Genomic DNA, 22,829 nt, shown 5'->3' with positions numbered 1-22,829 from the left:
CATCAAAACCATCAAATAATCTCTGAACTGCACCAGTGACAAATTGGAAAATTTGAATGGAAATAACACGGGCATTTGAGGTATAATTGATGACACCAATTCAGTTTCAGCTGTCTTGCTTGCTTTCTTTTTTTGGCGGCAGGGGGGTGATCCAAGCAGACCACATCTGATTTTTTTTTACGCATCCAGAAATCCAGTGTTTGATAGCTTTGAGTTGCAGCTGTGGATTGACAAGCATGACAAAAGACAAAAACCACAGTTTTCTAAGGTGCATTCACAACATAGACAGACATGTGCAACCTATTAACATTTCTGCCCCTGAGCCAGTGGATAATATAGCATAGTGTGTCTTTGTGTTTCTGTGCTCAGCATTGAGCAAAAGGCAACCCCAAAAGACATAAACAGTTTGAAATGAATAGCTCAGTGTGCATGTATGAATGACAGTGGATAATAGCTAAATGTAGGTGATACTACTGTAATAGTATGTTTATAGAGGTCATGTGATCTTTGTTAGGAGGGCTGGTATTTTAGCCAATGGCGGGAGCGGGGATGAGGAGAATTATGACCTTAGACAGCAACCAGGCAGGACAGGCCATTGGAGGGAGGTGGGTTGGGTGAGGATAGTGAATGGCAGATGGGGGCATGCAGAAAGCCTTAGAGAAACCCTGAAGAGGGCAGCTGTTGGTTGTTAAGCACACTGCAAGCCCTCCACTGGCCCTAACCTTGGGGTTAAGCGTAGCCAAAGGCAGTGTGAACTGTGAGGGTGCCACAGTCATTCTCCCAAACTACTGTACATGTCTCTTTAGCACACTCAGCACTAACATGCTTTAGCCCCAAGGCAGTCACACAAGGACAAGCACATACGGAGACACAAACACGCACACACGCACAGAAATAACCTTTACAATGGCTGCTCACTAATCAACATACAAAGATAGCAGCTCTGGTTAACCTTTGAACTGCCACCCCATTAAGGAGGGTCTCGACTGGCCAGATCCCTAAGACAATGATAAACTATAAAGGGACAATCAAATCTACGGCCAGGACAGTAGCGTGACAGCAATTATATTGTATGCAAAGTATGCCAATTCCATGCAAGGTGTGCTCTATAGGCTGATCTGAATATTGCAGCAGGGGAAAACTGAGAGTGGCCTTTGAGGTTTTATTCCTGTGTGGATGTTAGAAATCAAAGTATGTCTGAAATGTCTGCACATAAGAAAAGTTGCTCATAACAACCTCTCCCCATCCCATCAATTATCTTAAACCCAGTTCATTACGTATTGCATGTATACACAAACGTGCACAGTTGTTTGCAGCCTTACCTGCAGAGCTCTCTGTTCACGGCTCAGCTTGCTCGAGTCAGCATATAGCTCAGTGGTGACACATTTAAAGCGGTCGCCAACGTAGCCTGAGGAGTTAGCAATCCTTTTGGCCAGGCTGGATCTACGAGAGTTTTTAGATGAAGTCTGGCTACCGTCTTCTTCCTCATCCCCTTCTCCCTGAGACTCCCCCAGGTCAACAATACTGTCTTCTTTTTCAGTCTCTCTCTTGGGGACTTTTTCCAGGTCTGATTTCTTCACCATATCTGTGCAGTGTTGTGTAAGGCGAGAAATTCTGCTGTCCCCCCTGTCCCCTTTGTCCCTACCAGAGCTGCGCTCCCCTGATGTTCGAGCACAGCGCAAGGTGCTCTGATCTTGGTCTTCAAGGTCTGGGCTGGGGCTCTGCTCCTCACAGCTCTCCTCTGCTTGGGCAACCAGGCACGGAGAAGCTGGGGATATGCTAGATGTTGCCCCAGCACAGCCAGTGTCCTGGGGAACCTCTGCTCTCCCAAAGGGAGCTTCTGGTTGTCTGTCACTGTGGTTGGGCTTAAGGTTAGGACTCTGTCTGGAGTGGATTGGATAAGGAAGGGAAAGGTGGTGTTTTGGTTCATACTCAGTCTTTGTGAGATTTTGGTTACTATGATAACATTCATTTTGGGAAGCCTTGGTGCTGGTCTCGGCAGAATGTTGTTTGTGGCCTGATGGTGTAGTCTCCATATCTGTGTCTGAGTGTACAAGGTCAATGCAGACAATCTTTTCTCTGGATGTTAAAGAGGAAGAGGGGTGTTTGCTTTGACTGCCACACTGTCCTTGTGCTCCAGCTTCCCTGTCAGGCTTCATTTGGTTTCCTTCGCCTATCTCTTTCCCACTGTTGTTATCTCTGTGGCTTCCACCTTCTTCAACAGTTCCCCGAGATTTCTCCTGTCCCCGGGACTTCAGTGTTGCATCTGCCCTTTCTGCCAGCTTGTTGTCAGAGTGTGTCTGCATCAAAGGATGGGCCATCTCCTGTGAGTTATAAGTGAGATATTCTCCTCCTGGACCAGGGAGATTGTGGTATGGTAAAGGGTGTTTTGCTGCCAGGTGGGTTGGATAAAGGCTGTTGCTGCCCAGCAGTACTGGGTGAGGGTAAACTGGGCCTTTTCCTCCAATTGGCACAGAATGTATTGTCATGTTGTCTGTGATGGGGTAAGGTAGGTATCTGTTGGCATAAGCCAAGCTGTGGTTTAGATAAGCCTCATTCTGTGGAAGGTAAAGATGGCCAGGAGGATGACCGTTCTCTACACAGTGCCTCTTGTAAGATGGCACATCTGGGGTTGTTTCAGCTCTCTTACTGGTCTGGGAGGGCTTCTCTGTTCCCTCTCTGTGGTGACCCGCAGCTGGTGGAGGTTCTGACTGGCTGGGGCTGTGTTTGACCCACTCACCATTATGTTTGGGAGAAAGAGCCCTGGAGTTGACCACAGAAGTGCCAGATGGTTGAGTCGAGGAGTGGTTGGGCTCTTCTATCCTTGGACAGGATGAGCTACGTTGCTGAGGGAGTACTCTCTCCAGACCTTTATTTTTGATAACAGAGGGTGAAGAGCCTTTAGTTTGTGAAAGACCCAGGTCTGTATTAGGTCTCGGAGAGGTGGGCAGGCCCGGTGTGTGCTGTGCGTGAGAAGGTGATGGACTAGGTACGACCCAGGTGGAGTGTAAAGTGCTGATCATCTCTGGTCTGTCTGAGACCTTTGAAGAAGTGCTGCTGACCACACAATGTGGATGGGGAGAAGGGGAAAGGTTTTCTTTTAAGAGCTCTCTGTTAGGGGGAAGTCCATAACGTGGACCTGAAGTGTCCATCTTAACTGGGAATCCATTGGAGGGCAATCCAAAGTCTAGCATTCTTCCAGACAAATCCAAAGGCTTCTCTGCTGGGTCTTTGGTTGCCTGTGGTTGGTGAGCTGGTCTCTCAGAGCTGGCTTTGGAGGGAGACCTGCTGGGTCTTTTCTCAACTCCTGCATTTCTGGGTTCAGGGGCCCCATCTCTTGGCCTTGATTTGTGGGGGCTGGGTCGGGCAGGAGAGGGCTGCTCTGATGCCATGCTGCTAACAGAGAACGTAAGAGGAATGGACTGTGCGGATGTGGATGAGGCAGATATTGAGGAAGTGGACGACACCGGTTGTCCTATCCTGGCAACCGGCCTTTGCAAATCCAGTGAATTGTCGATGAGAGCAGGAGGAAGGGGAGGTTGTGGCAGGCGAGAAGAAACACGAGGAGAGGAATCAGTAGGCAGACTACTGATACCACTAGTAATAATACTACTTGTATTAATATTGTTGCTAGAGCCCTTCCTGGACGGAGGTCTGCTCGGTCTGATACTCCTGTTAGGTGAGCGGTCCCTGTCTATAGAAGCTTGATGGTGCTGAGAAAGAGGTGAGGGTTGGTGAAGCTGCTGTGCAAATGGAGGTGCAACACCAAGCCCCTTGTCTTGGCAGTGTACCAGTGATGTTGGGGCCACGGTGACTGCAGGAATCCTCATAGGTGGTGCCACCAGGGGTGAAGAGATGGGTGAAGCAGGATAGGGAGGCATATAATAGAGCCTGTCAGCAGCAGAGACCGCTGCAGCAGGGGTAACACTGCCTCCCTGGGCTGCACACAGAGAAGGATAGGCCAGGTGCTGGGGAAGATAGGGGTTGGGTTGGCTGAGCAAAGAGGCTTTGTACATGCTTAGAGCTGCATACTTGGATGTGTCCATGAAGGGATACATGCTCGCTTCGGGGTAAGGGCTGAGCCATGGCATGCGGAGGTAGCTGCCACCAGCACTTGCCAAGCCCAGTTCAGATGCTTTCTCTCCAGGCCCTACTCTGCGTTCCAAGCCGAGACCTTCGGCTCCAGGAACCAACACGGGCTTGTGGAGACTTGGATGAGCGCCCTTATAGAGGCCTAGGTATCCATTCGCCGTCTTACGACTGTCCAGAGGGCCATCAGGCTTGTAGATGAGTTCTGGGAGTCCATCCCTGTTATAAGTAAGTGGAAGTGCAGGCGCCTCTCTGCCCTTCTCTGCCTGAAGTGCTCTGATCCCTGGATACACAACCCCACCATGGAGATGAAGCCCATCGTGTAAAAGAGTGCTTCGGTCCAGCCCCATTGCTGCCAGGGGCGTCAACCTTGCATCCACCTGCAGCAACAAAGGAAAAAGTATCTATTAGCACACAAAAAAATATATATATATATCCTGACATCAGCACAAAAACAAAAGAAAAAATACTACTAAAGATTGAAAAAGAAAATCTTGGCTTGTTTTTGCTAAAGTGACTTATGCGACAAATGAGTACAATCTGTACATGGGGATGAGCACGGGGACTTGCCATGTTTCGTGCGATATGGTTCCCTTGTCTTAGTTCCAGGTTGGTTTGTGCCTCAGCATCGACATCACGAACAGATGTTGCCCTGTGGAGATGAGCAAACAGTTAGCTGTCAGTGTCTTGGCTCCGTCACACACACTCACAAACAGGCACACACACATGCAAGCATGCACCGCAGCTGTGTTGCAATGCTGCTGCAAAAGCAAAAAAACCAAACAAGCAATTACAAAAAAGCGAATTCATAAAATTTCAAAAGAGGAAACACATTTTAATTCTTGCCAAGACTTAAACAAATGTGTCTCTGCTAAACGGGGATTAAACGCAGTCCAGGGATGTGCAAGTGAAACGAGGCAAGAGCAACAAAATGGCACTGTCCACTGAAGCGCTTGCTAGAGATGAAAGCACAGTGTGGGCTCCCCACTCCCGCCCCTTCTAATCTGTCAACATCTCCCCCATCCCCATATCCCCCTCCCGTTACCCCCAACCTGCCCACCCTTGGGCTAGACGTGCACTGTGAAGCTGCATCTATTCAGTCACGTTCCTCACACACTGGTTTTTCTATGCCCTCTTTGACCTGCCCCCTCGGCTGCCTCAGCCAGCAGAGCGAGGGAAGATTATGCATCACAGACCAATTCGGTGGGAGACCATTTACCACCCGCCAACACAGAGCTTCAGATCAACAAACACTCACACCAGAACACGCACACACACACACACAAGCACACAAAAAGAATATCAGGCAGCAAGAGAAAAGAGACGACTGTGCAAAATTTTTAATAAACCATAGATTTGAAAAATAAATCATAAATTTTAAAAATTAAGTTGACAATAGGAAACTTTTTTTAAACCCCAGAGGTAGTGACAAAAAGAAGAAGAAAAAGAAATCTTCATAAGACCCCCGTTTGTGTGAAACGTCCTTTAATGTCTTCTGTTTAGTATAGATTAGAATTTTCTTAAAGCACCAGAGTACAACAGGGTTGTTGTTGTATTTTTGTAATGACAGGGAAAATGTGAGAAGTTACAAGAGGATGGTTATCAATTATTCATTACTGCAACAAATTCTGAAGACAACAGATTCAACAACTGGTTGCTAAACCTGTGCTTTTCTCAGCTGGGTGCTGATGAGTTCGATTTCAAAAGGGGGAAAAGAACCAAACACGCCTAATTTAATTAAACTGCTGCGAAAGCAAATGTACAGAAACTTTCTGAAGAGCTAGGATTTTTTTTTTAAAGAGCAGTGGCAACCGACGTCAACCCTGCATGTTCGTTACTGCCTGAGTGACATCACAATGCCCTGAAAAACAATGTCTCACACACACACACACACACACACACACACACACACACACACACACACACACACACACACACACACACGGTTTCAAAGATTTTAATTGCGCAAATGTCAAAGTATTTCGGACCCTTAACGGGTCATGTGGTATCTTAACAGCTTTTCCCTAAAAGATTAAAAATGAAATAAAACCATCAAACAGATGAAAGGATGAAAAAACTGTTTAAATTTGATCCCCTTTTCACGATTTGGGAAATATTTTACTTTGAATTCTGACTCGATCCCTAATTACGGTAAAAAAAACTAAAAATATTTTTTTTCTGAAGGGCAGCCGTGGTAAGCAAGCACATACAGGAGTGCGGTGAGAGACGGTGAGAGAGAGAAGAGGCTTTAAAGAGGGGGGAAATGAAGCTTTGCAGAGAAACACGGCCCCTCGATCATTGCAGTAAAACGCCTCTGCGCCTCGCTGGCACGCCACTTTTATTGCCGTGACCCGGGGCACATTAATCAGCCTGCTGTGGGCCCCTCGACACGGCTTCTCCCTGTCCCATCCTCCCCCACCACCACCCTAAGCCACAGCTCCGCCGCCAGTCCACCGTCAACATCATCCGCGTCGGAAGCGAAACGGGTAGCTTGTGTGAGAGTTCGTGGGCACAAGCGAGACGGTGTATACGCACGTGTGCACGACCACGTGTTCAGCTGCAGGAGTTTCGTCAGTGCACGGGGACGCTGTTCAGAAATCACACCGCTCCTTCCTCAGCGCGTTTCTCTGCGTGCCGCTGTCAAAAAGCGGATCGTGTTGCGCTTGCACTGAAAAGTCTGCGCTCAACCAGAGCTCAACAGCTACAACAGCAGCGGACACAAAACACCCTCATTCAAACCTTTACCGGCGTTTCTGTCCAAATGAAAGAAAACTATCATAAACACATAAATCTGCTGAGCTTCTCTGGAAGGAAAAAACAGCAACTTGGAGATCGAGCGTTTTATGACAGTACTATCTCTACCTAGACTATTTTTAGATGAAATGAGCAGCAACAGGGCCGAGATAAGAGGTTGTATCGGGGCAAAAGTCAGGATGAGGCACCTGATAAACGCTGAGGGGGAGAATGCGTGTCTGCGGACTATCTCCCGCATAACTTCAGAATTGCACGAAAACGCTAAAGCTTTCTTTCTGCCTCCTACATTAGTGGGATATATAGTCATATGTTTATGTTAATATGATAAATGGGCTGGTGTTTGTTTTAGACGCTTTAAAACCTGCTGCTCAGCTCACATCCACATCGCGTGTGCAGGCAGGAAAAGATTAAATCAGGGCCCACAGGCTATCAAGACGCGAGCAGATAAGGTGTCATTAGAACCCTGTAAAATAGGTGTTTGAGGATTTTCCGGGAGTAAGTCCTGACATACTTTCTCACTGTAAGTGGATAGATGGAAAGAAAAGAATGAAAAGAAAAGCAGGAGGTGGGAGAGAAGGGAAAAGGCAGCGTGTTGACGCCCAACCCCACTGGCTAAGAATAGTTTGCGCAACAAACAACTCCCGACGGCCGTCCAATCCATCACGCTGGCCTGCAGCAGGCGGAGGGGGGAAGGGGGGAGGGCAGCGGTCGGTGCTGCTGCGTTTATAAACCAGACCGCTGGAGCGCAGCCCCGACGCGCACCATTAAACTGAAAACCACCGGGTGTTTTTTAGCGGAACCTGGTTTCAGCGCTGCGTTTCAACGGAGCAGCTGTAAACAAAGCCGAAGAGACAGACTGATGAAAAAAAAAAAATAGGAGAGAGGGAGGAGAGGAGAGCCAGAAGACAGTCCCGCTTCTCCCTCCTTTGTTTCCCGTCTCCGATGACAGCGACTTGAACTCTCAGTGACCCGCGGCAGGCGCACCAGAACAAACACCGGCACCACTCATCATTTCCTCCAGGGCTGAGGCCTCTCCCCGCGCAGCGCAGTGGTTGTGTGCATACCAATAACGCGCGCGCGTGTACAGGCCTCATCTCCTTTTAAAAGTTGATAAATGACCGCCTAGAAACGTTTCAGTGAAAGAGCTCGGGGCATATATTAAGCACGGCTGTTCCGTTTTTACGATCAGCCCGCCGCGCGACCCTGTTGTTGAATTTCTCTCAGACTGAACGAGGAAACCGGGTGGCAGGTCTCTGCTGTGCGCCGGGGGAGAATGTAGGCTACATAGGCGCCCTCTCGTTCTTTGTCCCTGGAGCTTTGCCAGACTCTCTGAAGCGGCAGAGCTGCGATCAGCTCTGAAAAAAAAAAGAAAAAAAATGCACTGTGACGCAGGATAATCTCCGCAGCGACGGGGGTGGGGTGGGGATAAACATGGATTAAATGCGGGCGCGCGCGCACACGCACCCCCACCACCACACACACGGGATCACCGTGACGGCGGTGTGTTTACACGCACTCGAAACGAAAGGAATTTTTTTGCGCACACGGCGGAGAACATCTGCGGCAAAACACGTGAACAGCAACTACAGTCTGGCTACAAACTCCACAGCCTCAGGTCACCCGATCCCCGGCATTAACACCCAGCACCGTAATGAGCCGGGAAAGGGGGAAAAAAAAAACCTCGGAAGAGAACGCCGGCCCAATTTTAATGGTTATTGATTATCGAGCCGACGTGTGCCAAATGGACCAATTGATCATCTCAGCGCAGGCTGCGCAATCTATGGAAAGCTGACACGCTGTAGTTTCAGATTTAACAGAGCTGTGAGCGCAAAGTGGAGGGAGGGGAGGGGGGGAGTGAGCAGGAGATGGAGGAGATAAATGTTGTGCGGGGACTCGGAGGAGAGGCGCGCTGCTGCCGGAGCGCGGAGCTGGAAGGAGAGATGGCGGCGCCTCTTCAGCTGTCACATTATTAGCGGCGCAGTTGTAAACAAGGGCCCCCCGCGTCCTCCCGGGCCGCTGCACAGCCGCACGCAAGTCGGTGCACGGTTCAGTTCCCCCCCGCAGCAACACGGCCGTCAACAACGGCGACATTGTGAGCCCCCCTCCCCCCTCGCTCTCCCTCCAGTGCTGTCACCAGGGCTCGGGCGGCGGCTGCTGAACTGGCTCTATTCATCCCAGGCCAAATGAGGACTAAATGGCTCTTTATGCCACCAAAGAACCCGATTGTAACAGAGATGCGCATGCACGAGCCGGCCCGCGTTTACCGGAGGTTTTTGGAAACGCTGGCATTGCTTTCATGTGTTTCTGATAAAAGCACATGATGATGAAGGAATGATCCTCTTTCATGTGCCCTCTATTTGTTCGCTACTTTCCAAAGGCTGAAGTTCCAAAGTGTTTCGCGCAGACGGAGACAAGAGGATGTTTTGCCTCTTTTCATACGCGCTGCTTAATTAACTGCGCCCTGTAAATTAGGCCAGACAATCTCTGCTGAAACAATTAAGTGTTTACCCTCACGGTACGACCCACGTGACCACCTTCCCCACCTCGAGGTCAGAAGCTCCGCGGCCGACACAGGCTCGTGCGATGTTACGTGCAGACAGCGCATGACGCATTCCTGGCTTTGAAGACTGTCGGCGTAATAAACTCCTGTCGCTATTAACATGCTGCGTTGCCAAGAGTCTGTGGGATTTCGTCAGAGATGCCCGAGGCGCAACGCGGTCTAAAAAAGAGAAGGGAAAAAAAGCTTCAAGACCGAGCCTGCAGAGACTAGGGAGGAAGGAGGTGAGGTGTGTCATCATCACTCTGCCGCTAAATCAATCACACCGCGGGCCAGAGCGAGGTCAGCAAACTAAATCCATTCAGAGTGAGATTTAGACTTTAATTACAGCCCCCCACTCGTTCACGTTACATTAAGCCACCACTGATGACATTTATCAACGATCGCTGCTGTAAAATAAGCAAATGTCTAAAAAAAAAATCGCTATTAAACCAACATCCCTGGGTCATCGGCGCCAGAAAGCAGCTGCTAGAGGAAAGAATAATGCTATGTGCCCCCCCCTCTCTCTGTGGGTAAAGCAGTGGAGAGAGGGGGTGGGAGGGTAAGTGACCCGTGAGCTCCAGACCTCGTCGAAACAAAAAGCTCTCTCTCAGAGAGAGAGAGAGCGAGAGGTGGGTGGAGAGGGGAGAGGAGGGAAAGGGGGAGAAAAGGCGGAGGGGAGGGTGGGTTCTCCCGTTTCATCGCGAGGTCCCGGGAGGCCAGCATGGAGCATAGCTTCAATCAAACCGTGACGTCTCCTCCGGGAGCTGCGCAGCGCCTGGAAAACCGATCTCTCCTCGGCTCTCTGCCGTGCCTCCCGCTTTTGTTCACACGCATCTCGCCTCAGCAGCGAGTGCAGCGCCGGCAGCGACGAGCCTGTTGTTTTATATCCATGCGCGTGAGAGACACACACACAGAGACACACACAAAGGAGCGCGACAAGAATAAGAGCGCCTTCATATTTCTGTCTGGATGTTTACCGGGACACAGGGCATTTCTTTTGACGAATTCCCCCCCGGACTATTTAGAGCACAGAAGGTTTGATAAGCAGGAGCGGGTCCCGTGATTGTAATGACACGCTCTCTCTGCTCACAATATTCCCCGCGTGTTCCCTATTGATTCCGGATTAGAAGCGGACAAACACCGGGGGGGTTAATTGGTTTAAAATGGAGGTGATGAGGGTTGTTTCTATTCTCTTAAAGGCAAGCAGATCTCCAGCCCCCCCGCGGGGCAATACGCTGACACGCTGTCACACATCATTCAGCGGGACAATAAGTCCGGCAGTCCCCGAGGCTGCTGTTGCCTCCAGGTGAACTGTGCGCCCACGGACCTCTGTGCTTTTTACAACTGCGGATTTCTCCACGTCTGCCTGCTCAAATGTCTTTAATGCTTCACACATCACTTCCCCACCTCTGCTGATTAAAAACCTGCACATGAATTGGCTGCACGTATGCAAGCGAGGTGACGCTGGCAAAGGTGAAAGTAATTAATAAACCCCCTCTTTTCTTTGCACGTTTCTGATTCTAAATTATGTCTAATTAATAAAATTAGCACCAGATGCAATCCTGTTTTGCTAAAGGGGGGTGGGGGGGGGGGGGTGTGTGGCACTGAACCGCACTCTGTCAGCTAATGGGCCTTGGCAATACAACACTGTTTGTGGAAGAAGTGTGAAGTCTTCTCGTGTGAAACAGAGAAAACTCAAGTATGTCAATCTAGCGAAAGCAGCCCTCCCTTTCTGTGTTCCGACACCTGGAAAACAGATCAGTCCCACACTGACTTCGCGGCGCACAGTGGAAAAATGATGCGCAAAACAGTCCGACGAGCTTTCGCTAAAAATAAACTCGGCCCACACAAATGCGAAGTATTTGTTTTAGGCTTCCACGGCGCGCAGCGCTTGGGAACCAGACTCTATTGCAGACGAACCAAACTAAGCAGCCGTCCAAGTTTGTGCAGATAGTGTTTATTCCACGGGCCCCAATGAAATCCGTGCGTAACTTTTATTTGGACACCGAGAAAAAAAAACCCCCAAGTCGGACTAAACCTGAGATCGTCACTGAACACACAAGCAAAAGTTGTTGAACAGTTATTTCAAGTATAATAGAAGTTAAACTTAAAAATACCCTTTCAGTAAGTAATTAGCCCCACTGTCACGCAAAGTCACATTTAACTTCAAATAAATGCCTTCCAGTTGTCCAGCTTTTCTCTGCCATCCCAAGTAAGACCGACGTTTAATTTATATATAAACAGCTCTTTTATTCTGACTCAAAGCCACCTGAAACTGACCCCTCCACCCACACACCCACCCATTTACAGTGTCCCATCCTGCTCCTGCAGCCTGCCGGCAGCCGTTCGCGTTATTGCAAGCGTTTCTTCGACCGTTTATCCTGCGCGGTTTGGCTGCTGGGGGCTGAAGTGGTCTTTTCAGTAGCTGCTTCCCTCACTCAGCTCGTCAATGAGCTGGAGCCAGCCAATATGAGGCACATCGATCGTCCTAAGAGAGCGTCCCCTAATTAGTGCATGCGTGGCTCCAGGACAGGCAGCAGGCAGGGCAGCACGGAAGGAAAACTCCCCAGATACGAATCTCTCTCACCGTCTTGTCTGCGGTGGAAAATGTGGTCCGATAACATCAACCTTCTAATAAATGAAAAAAACAAAAAGCCCCACTTCGCATAAACGCGCGTGAAACGCAGTCTGCGTTGCTCACAGAGGTTCTTCAAAGAATCGCGAGGTAAAAGACGACTCAGTTTGGAACGCATCCAACGCGCCTCGCGGCGCTTATTTTCAATTAAACTGCAATAGTGGAAGAAGCGGATCGCGCCGATTGACGTCGCGCACAACAGCGTGAGGAGGGTGGCGAAAACGATTTTTAAAGTTAGCGCAGTGTAAGTCAGTGAAGTGGAGTGTGTGTGTGTGTGTGTGTGTAGGGGGGGGGGGGAGAGAAAGAAACCGATAATTACGGGAAGTTTATTATTATTATTATTATTATTAAGTGTTTGGGTTTTTTTTTTTCTAAGTGAAAGCGTCCCGGCGACACATTCTGTGCAAGAGAGCAGCGCGTATCGGAGCTCCGGGAGGAGGAGGAGAGGTGGAGATGGTAGGAAGGGGGGGAGAGATCCAAACTGGCGCTACGACGAGTCTCCGTGCGCAAAGAATAATCCCCTGCATTGCAAAGCCTAGTCATACAGCAAGTGTGCCTGTATGAGTGTAACGCAAAGTCATATCCGAAAACACCTGCAAGACTCGGCGTGTGAGTGGGGAGAGAGCGAGAGACAAAGAGGTTTCCATCAAGTAGACACGAAGGTGAGCGGTGCAGCCCCCGCGTCCCGTCTCTTCCCCCAGCGCTATACCTTTGATGAGACAAGAGATTATCAGTCCACTCCGTCCAAACCAAACCTCCCCCGCGACACACACACTCCGCGGCACACCAACAGCCCACACACACACACACACCGCGGGGATGCCCTCCAACTGAACTGAACTGTGCATAAACGGAGCAGCAGCGCTCGCTCGCCTTTGGCAGGGCGAGGCTGGATTCCGTAACCTTGTTTAGCGCAGAAGCTCCCGTGTGCGCGCACGTACACGCGTACACACACACTACCTACCCTCAGCCCCACAGGCACACTCGCGCTCTTCGTCACACAACAGGGTGCGAAAAGCCTGAATAGTCACCTTCGAGGACGGCGCCACTTTCAAGTTCGCTAATCTCTGGGATGTCCTTCTCACCTCTATCAGCTTGACAGGGCAGTTGTTAAAAGGACAAACTCATGCTCGGATAATTGTGTGTGTGCGCGCGCGCGTGTGTGTTATTTATCAACCACATGCCACTGCCCCGCCGAAACGCACAAAGACCACCCTATGCGCTATTCTTAGAAGTGGCCGATCCTCTCCCCAGTCTGCGCACAACACTGGACGATCGCGCTTAGATTCAGCCCCACGAGGGGACTGTTTTTAATCAAAAACACACCACATGAAAACACAGGATAATTTAAAACACTTTGGACGTTATACTGCCATTAAAAAACAGCGCTACACGTTTCGATCGTCACGCGAGGGATTTCACATCAAAGACACACGTTAAGGAAAATAGGTTCTGATTTGCCATTGATTGCCTCACCTGGTTAATTGGTGCAAGTTCCAACCGTGCTCAGCGCGCCCCGACTCACGCCTTATTTTTTCTTTTCTTCTTTCCCCCCCTGTTTTTTTCCCCCAAGTTAACTGGAAGGGCAGCGATCCGTGCGTACGTAGACTTGCCCGGTCACGGTCCTGTCCGCTGGAGACAGACGATCCCGGCCAGAGGGAGAAAAAAAAACAACTAAAAGTGCCTAACAGGTTACTCACTTGTCATAAAACAAAACAAGTCTTACATATAAAGCTTTGGGTCTTTATTCTTTTGTCTACAAGCAGCTCTCATCCATTCCACTATGTTTCAAGAGGAGTTTTTGCTGCTGAAAATGTCACTTGGGTTTCCATAAAGCAAAAACAAAAAAAGATCCTGCGCCGAGCAAAAACAAACGGCAGGATAAAGAGAAATCCACTAAAGAAAATCCGTTAAGGTCCTTTAAGTCGTAGAGCACTGCGCCGTATGGCCCGGACCCCTGAAGGATACAGGTGACGAGGTCGGCGGAATCGCGGAGAAATTAATTCAGCTCGGCCGTACCGCGCAGCAGCGCCATGTTGGGTTTCAGCGGAGCACGCCGTCCTCGGAAAAAGCCCCTTTCTCCAGCTCTCCGTCACTCCATGTCCTCTCCGACGGCGGAATCTGTGTCGCAGAGGGTTTGCTGAAGGTTATTCCGCGTAGCTTTCCGTCCCGCGCGTTTCCTTCGAGGATCGTAGACAACAGCCCGGTCGGAGCCCTCGGTTCGCACCGAGGACGCACGGAGCTGTACGGGGAGTGCCGCACAGAATGGATGAGCGCTGCCGAGACCGTGCGGCTCGTTCCACTCCCACTCGCGCAGCTCTACCCAGAAGGCCAGTCGGGAGACCGCAATTACCATAAGCCTCCAGCTCACGGCACTCACTGCGCGCGCACGCGCAAAGAGAGACACACACAGAAACACCGACACACACACACACACACGAGAGTCGCCGAAACTCCAAAACAGGAATAGCTGAGGTTTTAACCGAGAATAATTCAGTGATGAAAAATGAAAATAGGTATTTGACTAAAGGAAAAGTTCAATGAAGAACTTGGGTTTCTAGATCTCAATGTGCAGTTTGGTAACAGATACAGGGACATTTATGTTTAAATATATAAAGAGACATAACGAAAAGTTACATATATGCATGTAAATCTGTTTCTGCCTCTTGATTGAGTGAAGGTAATTAAGATGGCCCGATACTCTAACCTAACCACACATACATGGGGGGTTATGTTTTTAACAGCAGCATCTTCTTAGCTTCCTTATTTCATCCACTTCTTCGTGAATGTTCTAATTTTGACTCCACTGTTTTATTTTCAAATTAAATGCCAGTTTGGTCCGTTTTCTCCCTGAGATGAGATAAGGTAAAATCAGCGAAGCACAAGGCAGTAGAGACACAGAGAGAAGAGGGGGAGAGAGGGGGAAGCTGCTCAAGGCTGGGGCACATCTGTTAAGGCTCCCATGTCAAGTAAAGGAGGAGGAGGCTATGAATATCAAGCCTGAGGTGTGTGGATCGTGTGCCTGCATGGGTGTGTGTGTGTGTGTAGGGGAGAGAGAGAGAGAGAGAGAGCTCCAGGCAGAAAGAGAGGAAAGCCAACTGACAGACACACAGACAGAAAAACAGACAGACAGAAGCAGAGTAGGAGTAGGAAAAGAGGGAGACTTGGCAATGGAAGGTCTGGCTGCATTTGCCACAGCTGTTGAAAGTAGGAGTTAAACCAGACAGTCACACACAAATAAACAAAGCTCACAGAGCACTCACATATGGACGCGTTTAGAAGCTCAATTCATCGCAAAGGCCAAAAGTTTGGCGTCAGAGCACGTGGAATTGAGAGAAGAGCTTCTTCTGTGAAATGAAAAGAAAAGGTAGCTGGGTGCGCGACAAGAGCAGTGCTTTTTCAGGCTGGACACAACTCAAGGTGAAAAAGCCATGGTGCAAGTTTCTATTGCAGGCAATTTAAAGATCCTTTTATTATTTTTTTTTCTTCTCCCAAACCTAAATAACTTCAGGGTGAACTGCCGGGCACGTTTGCTCTGATCAGCTCCACCTGTACCTCTCAAAAATGAGACCTATCCCACTGCAACCACAGCTGCTAAACCACAAGACAGCTGAGCCCCGTGTTCACGCTTAACCAACTCGATGTGAAAGCGCCGTTTGCGAGGTGTTAAAATCATTGTCATTCGCGTTGAAATGTTTAATCAATAGGAAAAATGGTTTAATTGCTTTTTATTTCTCTTTTTTTTGGTCAACAACCTATAAAATCATGCATCTCAGCCAACATCTGGCAAGAAGTGGGGCAGGCGGGTTACTCTGCTCAGTCTCAGCTGGTTAAACCTCTCTGCAGTTCCTTCCTTCATTTTATGACCACATATGTACAACCAGACACACTTTTTTTTAACACTTCTTTTTCGCCTGTGTGTCTTCAGACAAATGAAAAAGCTTGAGTTAGTGAACTGTCTATGCTGGTGCTGCTGTACAACAAGGCTGCATTCAGAATAATTTCAGCATAGCGTGAAAAAAGGAAACGCCTTGCTTCACTTAAATGATGCTTGTCCACTGACGCACCAGGTGTTGCTCTGCAGAACCTGAAAAAGTATAATCAATTCAATGTAGATTGATTTGTACAGGACCAAATCACAAGAACAGTTGTCTCAAGGTAGTTTATATTGTAAGATAAAGACCTTCAAAAGAAAAGAGAAAGCGCCAAACAATCAGATGATACCCTGTGAGCAAGCATTTGGCAATAGCGAGAAGGAAAAACTCCCTTTTAACAGGAAAAAATCTCTGTCAGAAGCAGGCTCGGGGAGGGGAAAGCTGTCTGCCTTGAGCAGTTGATGGTGAGAGAAGAGAGACAGGAAAACATTCATAAAGAAGCAGAAAAAGTCTGACAAAGAAATCTAAATCTGAGTCAGCTTTTATCAGATAAAGTAGCACGGGACTGAGTCATGCACTGTTGTTGACATAACTCTAAAGCTGCTGCAACAAGACTCCAATCAAATCACTACTGATGTGACTGCAAAATTAAGCCATACTCTGACATTTAAGTTGTCATTTAAGTTCACGGGCCACATTTAGAACATGAACTAAAATTTCATCTAGAGTGGGCTCTATCCACTTCAGTTTTATTTTGTTTGCATAAGGCCAAATCACAAGCGCAGGTGTCTAAAGGCACTTCACACTGTAAGGTATAGATAATACAATAATACAGAGAAAATCCTAACAATCAGATGATCCCCATATGAGCAAGAGCTTGGTGACAGTGATAAGAAAAAAACAAACCCTTTTAACAGGAAGAAACCTGTAGCAGAACCAGGCTCAGTGAGGGGCAGCCATCCACTGCAACTGGTTTGGTGTGATGGGAGAGAGACAGTACAAAAACACACTGAAAACACAGAAAGTGGAGTATAAACACGTAGTGAGTGAAAAGAGGTGGGTGAAGAAGAAATTTTCAGTGCATCGTGGGAAGCCCCCAGCAGCTTAGACCTACTGCAGTGTAACTAAGGGAGGATTCAGGGTCACCAGATCCAACCTTAACTATAAGCTTTATCAAAAAGGAAAGTTTTAAGCCTAATCTTACAAGCAGAGAGTGTGTCTATCTCCTAAACCCAAACTGGGAGCTGGTTCCACAAAGAAGGAACAGAAGAAACAGTTAAGAAACAGAAGTATGATGGGCTCTTTGCTCTCATTACAATGAAACACTACCATTGTGACCCAGTGAAACACGTGGGCACGGCCCTATGGTGTAACCACTGCTATGGTAGGCCATGGTTATTATCTTTGTAAGCAGGAAAGTTTGAAAAATGAAAATGATTCAGACCTCTTGTTTGGATTGCAACACAACACTTCCTGGTGCAGGAAAAAGAAAAATGCAATGAGAAGTCCTGACATCCTCCTCTGCCTTTCATTAGAAATCTTCACACTTTGGACAGATTTGGACCTTTTAGCGGACCACTTCTGAGCCCACAGGCCGCATGCTTGGCACCTTTGACCTTGAAGGTTAACGATGACAGAAAGCTTCACTGCCACAGAGCAGGTTCACGTCACGGTTTCCCAGGAGCTGTTGCCCACTCCTATTTCACCAGCTGGCGAGGATGTAGCTTGTCGTTCAAATACCTCACTTTAGGAGAGGCTGAACAGGAGCTGCTGACAGATGGGACTGTGTGTAACACATAACACACACCATCCAATAGACTTTTCATGTTGGTTTTAGGAGCATGACAATGAATGGATTACATTAAACAAGAATAGAAGAATTAGGCAATATTTGAGTCTTTCTTAAGAAAAAAAGAAGATAATGAACTTGGCTGAATGAGACTTGTAAGATAAACTTTAACATTCAGTCACTGCTGGTGTTTTGCTTTCTCCTCCACTTTTCCTGTGGATCTAAGGGAGGTAACGAAATTGCAATAACACTTTGAAGAAAAGGCCCAGGACGCACAATATCTTTTTATTCCATCAAACACAGCAAGCCGAGACTCTAAACTACGCATTCTGGACTATCCTGGTTAAGATGTATTATTTATGTAGTTACAAGCGGCAGCTGGCATGTGACAAACTGCCCTCGTAGCTCTGTAGCCAGATTTTGGTTCTGCTAAAATGTTTCTTTCCAGGCTAAAGAAATATGCCAACATTTATTTCCCCCCACTACATATAACACCATCTTTAGCCTTGGCAAAGTGAGTGTCATGCTCTACACGTTCAGCCACATTGCACCATATGTCCCATTTACTTCTGCTGCCCAGATTTTTGCAGGTAGGATCCAACCTGGCAACCCTGAGATCTCCTAGCAAAGCACGGGCTGTTTGTGCTGTTAGTGTAAATACTGGCTTATAAAGGGATTCGACGGGCTACTTTTCAGAACTGTCCAACCGTCCCGACAGTATGCTTTATTATGAGGCTCCATTTAATACAAAGTCACCAAGAATTCTCTATCGTTTACAAATATGGAAAACCTACAGTGCTCACGTGACAGAGTCTAGAGTCAGGAAAAAGGAAGTCAGAGGGTATTTTGGAAAGACAGACATCACTGCACACACCCTCCTCTCTCTTCTCTCCCCTCCAGCTCTGACTCAAGGGGCCCTGATGGCAAGTGGCTCTCTCCATCACTCACTGGGAAACTGGATTAGGATGAATATTGCTGGGAGAAACCGCAGGCCAAACCAGATTTCTGGCGCTGGACACAAAAACACACAGCTGCAGCTCCAGAAAAACACCTTCGCTGACAGAGAGTCTGAGGGAGACACATAAACAGGTCTGGGGAGAGCGAGTCCAGCCCTTTTTTTCTTTTTTCATAATGGCCTCACTTTTATGGCTGTGTGTGAACTTTGCGGTTTGAAAAGCCAGCCCCGAGAACAGCATGTGCCTTTGAAAACCCTCTCAGTGGATGAGAGTGACAAAAACATCCCGCTTTAAATCGTGATGCCTTCCTCTCACTGCCATTTTATGTCATGTCAGAGAAGCACGCATGTAACGTGTGCATCACGCGCGCAGACACAGATGCATCCTGGTGTGGAAAGTGCTGCACTCTGGGGGGTCACAGCGATCCAGCCATCTGCTGTTGCAATCAGACACTGAAGCAGCAGCGGCCTGGCAAAACACGCAGTTCGCATGGTGAGTTCACATGTGCACCTTCGGCGCACGTTTTGTCAGTTGCCTAAAAACGGAGACATAAAGCCACACAGCGCCGACACACATTTTTTAAAGGGGGCTCACTGCCAACACACACGCACGCACAAATGCACACACTCCAGTTAGGCAGGCGGGCTCAGATTGCAGGAAGCTCTTTGCACGCAGCTCAGTCCACAGCAGCCGGTACTAATCAGCACAATCCACCTGCAGATCGTTATGGATCGCTTACTGCAACTCAAACACAGAAACTTGCCTGAACACTCGCTAGCACGCACAAGCCCGGACATGTGCACGTGTGCAATCAATAGATCTATGCTCGCTTGCAGCACGCCGTTCACGACAGTCCACACTCACTGATGTTTTGCTTTGTTCGAGTTCACCTTAAAAACGGTGACTGCGCTAAAGCGTGGACACCTGGGGGGGGGGGGGCTCATTTGCATATCTAATAACTAATCGTGACTTTTTTTTCTTTTCCTCTCCTTCCTAAGTGTAAGGCCCCGCCATCAGTTGCTTTAAATCACTTTTGTCTAATCTGCAATTCAAAGCTCCGCGGTTCGTGCGAGGACTCGAAATGCGCTCTGATACAGGCTACCGAAATATCAACACAGAAGCCGCTCTCTCTCTCCCTCTGTGCCACACCAGCGCACGATCACGAGCGCGCGCACACGCTCTGGCACGCACATGCGCGCACCGCTGCCCCCCCACCCCGGTGTTGTAGGGCTAACCGGTTCCCCACAGGCGCGCCACGCTGTGTTAGCGCGGCCTCACCGGGGATAATTACAGCCTGGCGCGGCAGGGCGAGCGTGGCTCCGAGCCAAAATGCTGCTGCTCGCGAGAGAAGCAGAGCGAGCGAGAGAGGGAGAGAGAGAGAATAATTGGAGCGCTGAGAGACATTAACCTATAGATTAAGCCCTAATCAATAGGGCTGCTAAATTCATCGATGCGATCAATCAGTGGGCTCATGACATAAAAAAAATGCGATCCCTGTCACGCATTTCTTATTTCGACCTTGGATGGGGTGGTGGGGATTAGAAACGGCAATCCCCGCTTCCAAATGCGCGCGCATAGAACACTGAACAGACCCGTCTCCCTCTCTCGCTCTTTTTTTTTTTTTTGGAGAATATGAAAACCTTCAAACGAACCTTATCTGAGAGGAAGGAGAAGCGGTGGCGGCTCTCAGCAGCGCAGTACAAGAAAGATCTCTCTCCCCCCCCCTGCCTTCCCTCCTCCTCATCCTCCCCTCCTTCTCTCTCGTCTGTCGGCCTCTGTCGAGTTCCGCTCATAACCTCGCCACCCACCCTCCCAGTTCCCCGCCTCTGCCTGCTTTCCGCTGCTGGCTGGGAGCGCACACACACACGCGCGCGCGCACGGAAACAAGCACACACCTCTTTATAGCTCTCTCTCGCTCTGACACGCACCCACAAGCATGCACACACACACACACAGACACACAGGCAGACAGCGTCAATAAAAAGCCCAGCGCTGTGAGAGGCCGCCGGCACTCCACTCCCCCCTCCTGCCACTGCGATTAGCGGAGGCTGGCTGGCTGGGGAGAGGCGCCCCTCTGTTATCTGGGGCGGTGGCAGCCTGTGTGTGTGTTGAGAGAGAGCGGGGGTAGAGAAAGAGATTAATTTAACTCTTTCGGGGCCGGATCGCAGCGCTTAAAGCGCCGCTCGCTGCTGCACTGTGCTCAGGCAGCAGCAGTAGCGGGCCTGCGGTCGACACGCTGGGAGATAGGGACGTTAAACAGACGATTCGCAAGCGACAGCTATAAATAGGAAAGATCGCGGCCACCGAGGTCACGTCATTGGTGGTGTTTCTCGAATTTCAGGGGATTATTCGAGTCACACACAGGCAGGTTTTCTGCACAGCTTATACTGATATTTTTGGACCAAATCCTCAGAGGTTAAAATGAAAAACCTGAAAGGATCGTGCAGCCTGTTGGCAGCACTAGGAGTGACTGCATGCGATGTTTAGATTATAGGGCTGGAACAATGACGCCTGGTCGATTAACTGATCGACAGAAAAGAAGCAAAGCTGCTTCTGGCTTTGTGTGTTTGCGTTGGCAACACAAATATTAGATATAAGGATTTGGGGATATGCGTGATGGTGAGGGGCGTTTGGACTATTTTCTAGTACATTATACTGAATTCCGAGTGGATGCAACTTTTTTGTTTTCAAAATTCTCTTAATGTACTAATTTGGTCTGCGGCTAGAACTTCGTAGGTACCTCAGTGCCTTCTAGTAATATGACGTGATTTTGTCAAAGCCGTTACGCAGAAGGTGACCTTCGACATCTCTACGCAGCAGTCGTGACTGCAATGGCAGAGAGATTAGGGTCCAATTTTTTTAGTGGCAGGCCTGTCCTCCTGCAGACCAGCGTTTTTAACGTTTTTTTTCCTGATTGGTTTTCGCGCTAAAAACTACTTGGTTATATTAAGGCAAGGATCGTGGTTCCGTGTAAAACCCTCCCCTTCGAACTGGTAGCCCTGTGCGTTAAATATGAGTTGGGAACGAGCGACCATCTCAGCGCTTTACGCACAGAAGCCAAAGGACACTGTGCGTTAATGATCCGTGCCAGCAGTCAAAATAACACCCCCTGAGAAGAGAACCGGCTGAGTCGAAGCATCTGGGGGAAATTGATCATTTCAGCTTTTACGAAATCCTGGTTCATACTCTAAATGGAACCTGATGGTATCTGTCACATAAGTGGATTCACATTTGTGTAGACACTGAATCATTTTGTTCCAAACTGCACTGTGATTGGGCAAATCAGTCTCGTTTTTGGTGACGCCTGGAAAAACCACGTGGAACATACACTTAGAGCATTTTCACATCTTAATAAAGCTGTGCTCCCCAAAAATAGAATTTTGGTATTTGGTGATATTTGTTCTGTATTTACAGTTTGATCAGATCTGCTCTGAGCAAATGATCACAGACCCAAGGTCAGCGTTAAGAGGACCTGAGGATTTTGCACACTCTTCTTCTAGATATTTAGGCACTCAAACAACACCAATACCAACACCTTAAAAGAAGAGACTAGGCTAAAATCCATCTTTTGTGCCCCTATACAGATATCAAAAACAGAGTAGTTTCTTACTGTTACAGCAGAGTAAGAAACTTTTGCAGCTGCTACTCTGGTTTTGCCAGATTTGATGACCATGCGTGAAAGACAGTTTTAAGATTTTTGTACACTGCAGTCAACTTTTATAGCATTTGGTATTGTTTTTATGACCACAAAAAATGGCCACATTAACCTGTTGGTTGATCACCTGGGCAAAAGGTTAATAATAAGAAGAAGGGGGTAGGGGTCTTGCACTAGGCCACAAATTGAGAGGCATAGGGGAAAAGGAGCCCAGTTTACAGGTTTCTCTACATTTGCAACAACTTCCACTCAATTATTTAGATCAGTCATGCTGTAATCTCCTCATTAACCTTCTTCAGCCTTTTTTTTTTTTTTTACTGTAAGCAGCCGGTGAGCTGGTATTAGGAGGTTATACCCTCCCCCAACGATGCCTGTAAATACTGCCGGGGCTCTAAAGAAACAACAACAAAAAAAACAACAACAACAAAAAAAAAACAGCAGACAGGGCTCCCTGTGGAAGCAGAGCAGAGCAGCCACAAACACCCATCAGGACTGCCTGCCTGCCTCCCTTTGGCTCAGAGGTGACAGAGCTCCAGC

At 48.4% G+C, this 22,829-nt stretch overlaps 1 protein-coding gene across 3 annotated transcripts in view; it reads right to left on the bottom strand.

Moving 5' to 3' along the window:
• bcor (BCL6 corepressor) overlaps window positions 1-14,318 on the bottom strand; it is a 32,291-nt gene extending 17,973 nt beyond the window's left edge. For 2 of the 3 annotated variants that reach the window (XM_026144031.2, XM_026144032.2), the window contains exons 1-3: window positions 9,387-9,463; window positions 4,660-4,741; window positions 1,323-4,469 (exon numbers count right to left, since the gene is read on the bottom strand). In XM_026144031.2, coding sequence (XP_025999816.2) covers window positions 1,323-4,469; window positions 4,660-4,741; window positions 9,387-9,448 — 3,291 coding nt within the window. In that variant the 5' untranslated portion in view covers window positions 9,449-9,463. Of the gene's footprint in view, window positions 1-1,322; window positions 4,470-4,659; window positions 4,742-9,386; window positions 9,464-13,493 lie in introns of those variants that run through there. The other variant, XM_026144033.2, reaches the window with a different exon arrangement.
• Window positions 14,319-22,829: the final 8,511 nt, after the last annotated feature.

The sequence above is a fragment of the Astatotilapia calliptera genome, chromosome 16 (genome assembly GCF_964374335.1).
Source record: "Astatotilapia calliptera chromosome 16, fAstCal68.1, whole genome shotgun sequence".
Classification (NCBI taxonomy): domain Eukaryota; kingdom Metazoa; phylum Chordata; class Actinopteri; order Cichliformes; family Cichlidae; genus Astatotilapia; species Astatotilapia calliptera.
The sequence above is the reverse complement of the archived record's forward strand: the minus strand, read 5'-3'. Positions and strand labels throughout refer to the sequence as shown.